The following is a 7,500-nucleotide window of genomic DNA, read 5'->3' on the forward strand; positions in this document are numbered from 1 at the left end:
CACTGTACATACACACATACACACACTGTACATACACACACACACACACACACTGTACATACACACAACACACACACACACACTGTACATACACACGTACACACACACTGTACACACACCACACACACACTGTACAACACACACACACACACACACACTGTACATAAAACACTCACACACTGTACATACACACACATACACGCACATACACACGTACAACACCACACATACACTGTACATACACACACGCACACACACACTGTACACACACACACAGGCACACACACACTGTACATACACACACATACACACACACAGCTCTCCCACACACTGTGTTCATCGCAGCTGAGGTGCGGCCGATCAGATTTCACCATTGTGCGTGTGCGTGTGAGAGGGCCGGGGGGGAGGGGGCGGGGGCGTGTGGGGGGGGGGGGATTACTCTGGGTGCCACAAGAGAAACCATTCAGCAGCCCAGAGAACAGTTAACCCACTGCGGTCTGATCATCTACTCTCCACACTGTTTCAGTGTGTGTGTGTACAGTATATGTGTGTGTGTGTGTATACGTGTGTGTGTGTGTGTGTGTATATGTGTACATTGTAAGTGTGTGGTGCATGTACAGTGTGTGTGTGAGTACAGTAAGTGTGTGTGAGTGTGTGTGTGTGTACAGTAAGTGAGTGCGTGTGTACAGTGTGCATGCGTGCGTGTATACTGCATGTGTACAGTGTGTGTGTATACGTGTGTGTGTGTGTGTTTATGTACAGTAAGTATGTGTGCGTGTGTGTGTGTACAGTAAGTATGTGTGCGTGTGTGTGTATGTACAGTAAGTATGTGTGCGTGTGTGTGTGTGTGTACAGTAAGTGCATGTGTGTGTGTGTGTGTGTGTGTACAGTAAGTGCATGTGTGTGTGCGTGTGTGTGTGTATACTGCGTGTGTACAGTGTGTGTGTATGTACAGTAAGTATGTGTGTGTGTGTGCGAGTGTGTGTGTACAGTAAGTGCATGTGTGTGTGTGTGTGTGCGTGTGTGTGTATGTACAGTAAGTATGTGTGCGTGTGTGTGTGTGTACAGTAAGTGCATGTGTGTGTGTGTGTGTGCGTGTGTATGTACTCACAGCGTGTCGGCTGTGTAGTTTCTCCAGCAGGGTGTAGTCGGTGCCCTTGGGGAAGCGGCTCTCCTCGTTGATGAGCGCCAGCATGCCCAGTTTCTGCAGGACAAAATCAGACAGATCCTCTCAGCTCAGCAGGGCCCTTTCCCCACTGGCACCCAGAAAACTACACAAAATCCCTCTGAACTACAAATCCCAACATTCAAGTTTTTCACTCATTTTACTAATGCAGAAATTGAGTGAGATCCTGAATCTTTTTTTTAACCACTACTACCAGCACTACATGTAATGATAGCTAATTATATCAGATACAATACCAATAGAGATATTACAATAAACAGAGATACATGCACACACATACATACGTAATCACAGTTAGTGTCATTGTCGGTGCGCGTGCTAGTTTCAGTGTGGTCTCTCAGTGCTTTCACTGTGGGCTCTGAGCTGGAGCAGTACCTTCTCAATGAGGTCCAGACACTCCGCGTTATCCATCCAATCAATGGCCTCCCAGTTTATCCCCTCTCTGTAGAATAAACAGGAGATTCTTTAGCACAAACGCATACACACACTCACACACACACACAGGGTACACACACACATGCACGCACACACACAGGCAAAAACATATGTACATGTGCATACACACACACACATACACACACACACGTCAACACGTGTACACACCCATAAAATACCCAGACACACAAACACCTAAGCTATCATATCCAAACACGCAAACGCAAAGTGCAGGAACCACAATAGCCCTTTTGTTCCGCCATTCATCTGATGTAATGAGCTGTGTCCTCCTGGCTCCCTCCAGTAATCAGATTCCAAACACGCGAACACAACAGTCTGAGAATGTAGTTTCTACGCCGTCTCTCCTTCTGTCCGCATGCAAGACCCGCTATGCAGCCCGGAGTTCACGCCCGGCCTGTCCTCCTCTTCACTCCCTCGCTCTTTACCCATGAGCTCTCGCTCTTTACCCATGAGCCCTCGCTCTTTACCCATAAGCCCTCGCTCTTTACCCATAAGCCCTCGCTCTTTACCCATGAGCCCTCACTCTTTACCCATAAGCCCTCACTCTTTACCCATGAGCCCTCGCTCTTTACCCATGAGCCCTCGCTCTTTACCCATGAGCCCTCGCTCTTTACCCATAAGCCCTCGCTCTTTACCCACGAGCCCTCGCTCTTTACCCATGACCCCTCACTATTTACCCACGAGCCCTCGTTCTTTACCCACAAACCCTCGCTCTTTACCCATGAGCCCTCGCTCTTTACCCATGACCCCTCACTATTTACCCATGAGCCCTCGTTCTTTACCCATGAGCCCTCGCTCTTTACCCATAAGCCCTCGCTCTTTACCCACGAGCCCTCGCTCTTTACCCACGAGCCCTCACTCTTTACCCACGAGCCCTCGTTCTTTACCCACAAACCCTCGCTCTTTACCCATGAGCCCTCGCTCTTTACCCATGAGCCCTCACTCTTTACCCATGAGCCCTTGCTCTTTACCCATAAGCCCTTTCTCTTTACCCATGAGCCCTCACTCTTTACCCATGAGCCCTTGCTCTTTACCCATAAGCCCTTTCTCTTTACCCATAAGCCCTCACTCTTTACCCATGACCCCTCACTATTTACCCATGAGCCCTTGCTCTTTACCCATGAATCCTTGCTCTCTCTCTCTCTCTCTCTCTCTCTCTCCCTCAGGGGACCATACCTGTTGTACTCCAGCTGCTCCAGGGAGAAGATGTGCTTGTTGAAGTACTCCTGCAGCTTCTCGTTGGCGTAGTTGATGTTGAACTGCTCAAATCGGTTCACCTGGGGTGGTGGGGGGGGGCACAGGTAGACGGGGCGGTTAGGCACTCACAGAGCGCGCTCCGCTGGGCGAGTCTGACTCTGACCGGGACCTCTGAGCGACCGCCTCACCTCAAAGTTCTCGAAGCCGAAGATGTCCAGGATGCCGATGGACTTGAAGTTGTCCTTGCCCTTGATCTTCTGGTTGATCCGCATGATGATCCAGGAGAAGCACTGGGAGTACAGCGCCATGGCGACCGAGTCACGGGAGTCCACCGCCTGCGAACCCCAAACGAGAACGCAGGGTTAGCGCACAGCCTCACGGGGTTAGCGCACAGCCCCGCGGGGTTAGCGCACAGCCTAGCGGCGCTAGCGCACAGCCTCGCGGCGCTAGCGCACAGCCTCGCGGGTTAGCGCACAGCCTCGCGGGGTTAGCGCACAGCCTCGCGGGTTAGCGCACAGCCTCGCGGGGTTAGCGCACAGCCTCGCGGGGTTAGCGCACAGAGAATTTAAAAATTTTTGATTTCAGTTGTACTCCAAAGCTCAAAGACCAAATGTCAGTAGGGGGCTGTTGGGCTTACGAAAGAAGTGAAGTAGTACACCAATGAAGAGAGGAACATCACAAATGATCTCCAATGCTTTCATCTGCGCAAACATTTACTCACTGCAAAGAGGATACCTCAACATAACAAATCACACTGATCATGACATGATATAAGAGAGTAGATGTTAAAGCGCTGGGCCAGGGCACAGCGTCATGGGGACAGACGGAGAGGCCCCAGGTCAGGCCGCTCCGCTCCAGAGCAGCGTGATGCGGACGACCCATCATCCCTTGCTCCGCGTCTCGCCCTGAACAGCGGCGATGGGTCTGAGCGCCCGAAAGAATGCCTGTTTGTCTGCGGGTCGCGGGGAGCAGGGCGCGGGGCGCGGGGTGCGGGGGGGGGGACGAGTCGATTCCAGGAGGAGCACGAGGAGCGATCGTGTTGGGAATAATGCACCCCATTAAGAGAGGGCCGCTCTCCACCGCGTCCTACAGAGCGGCCATTGTTGTTCTTTGTTTTTTTTTTGTTTTGTCATGAAAAGATTTCTTGTGTTTTGTGACGTGTTTGGGACACAGGCACGGTACAGTCAGGGCAGAGACGGGTCAGCGGGGGTTGGGGGGGCGGGTGAGGGGGGGGGGGTCGGGGAGCGTTCCGCACGCTCGCCGTGCCTCACTGGACGCCGTGGGCCGGCGGAACCCCCGCGAACGCGGCGGGACAGAGCCGTCGTTGTTCCGCTCTGACGCGCGGTTTACAGACGTGTCTGCTCTGCCCCGGCGACGAGGGAGACGTGGAAACTCTGGCACCCCCCGCTGCATGCGCTGAACCCCGGGAGCCAATCAGCACCCGTCCTCTGACGCATGCTCTTTTCTCTCAGTACCAATGCAGCTTCTCTCAGCCATTTTGGTGATTGCACAGTAAAAATATTCAGTGTTAAATCAACTCTCAATAAAGTAAATATAGTCCCTCTTAGACTCTATTATGCACTGCGTTAGAGCTGAATTAACACAGGGCATGTGATTGTGTGGGAACTGTTTGTCAATTGGTGCATAAAAGTCGAAGCCCATGTTAGCAAGTGGCAGTGTATACAAGTGTATTTTACACGCCCTGTACGGGAGGGTAATAAAAACAGGACAGCGAGCAGTTTGACAGAGGCTTACCCCCCCCCCCCCCCCCCCCGTTCGACTACGCCGCGTCAGACAGGGGAACGCGATGGCGGCCGGCTCAGGCTTCGCCTCTATTGTGCGTTCAGCCGCAGATCCTTATCGCTCAGCGACTGCGCGGGAACAAACAAAAAAAACACAACAGGAAATGGGACTGAGTCACGCACAGCGATCCCTGCTGCAGGTGGGGGGGGGGGGGGGGTTTAAAAGAGACGGCGTCTTCACTTTCCTTGCTTGAATAGAGTGGGGATGTGGACCATAACCACTGCTGGGTCGCTGGTACACTGTGTGTGAGGGTGCTGGCTGTGTGTGGGGGTGTCGGAGGTCATGTCAGGGCGTGTTTGGGATGTGACAGGTGCACCTGACCCTACCTGCTCCACTGTTAGGGGGGAACAGATCTCCTCCCCCCGGAGGATGAGGGAGCGCTGGGTCAGAACCTCAGACAGCTGGAAGGAGTCCAGGCCCAACAGGTCACTCACAATGCTGACCGCTGCCAACACACAGGAGCACGGCATTAGGGTCAGAACCATGAGATACAGACACACTGCACAGACACACACACTCACTCACACACACATACACACACACACACACACACGCACACACAACACACACACACACACACACACACACACACACACACACACATACACACACACACACACACACACACACACACATACACGCACATGCACACACACACGCACATACAGATACACACTCACACATACACACACACACACACACACACACACACACACACACACACACACACACTCACACATGCACACATACATGCACATGCACACACACACGCACTCGCACACACAAGAGCACAGCATTAGGGTCAGAACCTTGAGATACAAACACACTTTACAGACACACTGTGCACACACACACACTCATACACTCACACACGTACTCACACACATTACACAACACACACCATAGCAATGAGCAGTGACCGTGCTCTTCCCCCCCCCCCCCGCCGTTGAGCAGTGACAGCGCTCCCCCCCCGTGTGAGCAGTGACAGCACACTCACCTCCCTTGGTGGTGACCTGGGCCCCCCCTGCAGTCATGAACTCGATGTTGCCCATCTGCAGGACCGCAGACAGCAGCTTGAAGACGTCTCGGATCTCCTCTTCCGTGAACTCCATCACCTTCAGAGCCTCCTGTGGGGGGGGAGGAGGGAGGGGGGGTACCGTGAGAGGGGAACGCACTCACCCACCATCACCATCCCAGGCATTACTCACACCGCCCCAATAATCTGAGGGTACCTTGGAGCTTTCAGCTTTAGTGGAACATAAAACAACTTCATACAGGATAACAAAAATAATTTATTTTTATTTTTGTAGACTCATTTTTAATTACCATTCACTTCAGATGGTAGCCAGCTGAGCCTGCCTTCATTAAAGAAAAACATGCATGGCAGGGCCTACACCTACATACATACTTCTAGTGTACAGTGTGAAATGTGCAGAATCTTTGTTCAAGGCGCCCTCTGGTGGCTACATTTTAAAACACCCGCAAGTTCATTTCTAACACTCCCATGCCCTTGTTTCTAGATGCTAAGGTTTAGCAAACATGTGGAAGTGGCACCCTTATATGCCGTTCACTCTCATGGCTACACTGTAACCAGGGTGACCGTGCTCAGACTGTGATTGGTCCTCACCATGACGCTGTCAAACAGCTGCTTGTCGTCCAGGCTCTTGTCCCTCATGCAGCCGGACTGGCTGAGGTAGTGGTAGGACTCCGGCTCTGTCAGGAAGTACAGCTCTGCAAAGAGACGTGCGAGGGTCACCCGTCACCAGACTGCCAGAACATTTCCATTGCACAGCGGGGGAGGGGTAGGAGCTGAACGTACGAACGCTAACAGGAACGCTCTCTCTATCAGCGACACTGTGAATTTCCTCCCCATTGTGGGTAGATCTAAAAATGTGTGTTTCAAAGGTTTTTCTTTTTCCTAGAACCAAGGTCTGGTTATTTTCTTTTAGTTTGTTTCCCAGATTGCACGTGACTTTGGGCTGGATCTGGTACAAAAAAAACGGCAGGAAGCAGCGCATATCCGGCCCGGAGTCTAGATTTTTGGCTCAGGCTGCCAAAGTCCCCCACTCCTGCAGGGGGCGCCCTCAGTGGAACCCACCTCTGTGCTCGCTGTCCGCTCCGGCGAGCAGCGCGTAGAAGATGTGGTAGTTCCGTTCCCCAGGGTTCTGTCTCACGACCCGGTTCTGGAACAGAAATTAAAATCAAAAGGGACAATTTTGAGTCTGGGGTGCGAGGAAACACACACCCCTGTGTCGTAGCAAAGCAGGATGACCTGTCACCCCAAGCCAAAAACCTCAGGTAAGCTCATCCTCCACTCTACGGTTTCCAGGATTATTGTAAGCAGGTAAACTGTTGTGATGCCAGTGCAGGGTGAGAGGAACTGCAGCTCTCTGGACCCCAAACGTTACCTTTTCAAGCAAATCTGAAGACAAGGGGTTAAGGAACCAGGAATCATATGCAGGTCTTTAAATGTATCAACTAGTCATTTGGGTATTTGCGGTACAGCTTAAGTTTAAATGGCAAATGAGTGTGTGTGTGAGTATAGTGTGTGTGCGCCTGTGTATGTGTGCTTGTGTGTGTGTATTTTATATGTGTGTGTGTGCATGTGTGTAGTGTGTATATTTATAGTGTGTGTGCATGTGTGTTTATAGTGTGTGTGTATAGTGTTTGTGTGTGTGTGTGTATATTTATAGTGTGTGTGTATACGTGTGTTTGTATGTGTGTGTATAGTGTGTGTATGCGTGTGTGCATGTGTGTGTGCGTGTGTGTGTTTATAGTGTGTGTGTATAGCGTGTATGTGTGTGTGTGTACGTGTGTGTGTGTGTGTGGTACAGTGTGGTGGTGTGCGTGTATGTGTG

At 51.7% G+C, this 7,500-nt stretch overlaps 1 protein-coding gene across 1 annotated transcript in view; it reads right to left on the minus strand.

Moving 5' to 3' along the window:
- The window catches only part of LOC135240365 (unconventional myosin-X-like), a 91,865-nt gene that overhangs the window by 34,694 nt on the left and 49,671 nt on the right, over positions 1-7,500 (minus strand). The window contains 9 exon segments of the mRNA XM_064309747.1: positions 1,112-1,204; positions 1,562-1,628; positions 2,819-2,919; positions 3,028-3,174; positions 4,969-5,087; positions 5,640-5,769; positions 6,270-6,373; positions 6,741-6,825; positions 7,051-7,064. Coding sequence (XP_064165817.1) covers positions 1,112-1,204; positions 1,562-1,628; positions 2,819-2,919; positions 3,028-3,174; positions 4,969-5,087; positions 5,640-5,769; positions 6,270-6,373; positions 6,741-6,825; positions 7,051-7,064 — 860 coding nt within the window.

The sequence above is a fragment of the Anguilla rostrata genome, chromosome 15, assembly GCF_018555375.3.
Source record: "Anguilla rostrata isolate EN2019 chromosome 15, ASM1855537v3, whole genome shotgun sequence".
NCBI classification, from domain to species: Eukaryota; Metazoa; Chordata; class Actinopteri; order Anguilliformes; family Anguillidae; genus Anguilla; species Anguilla rostrata.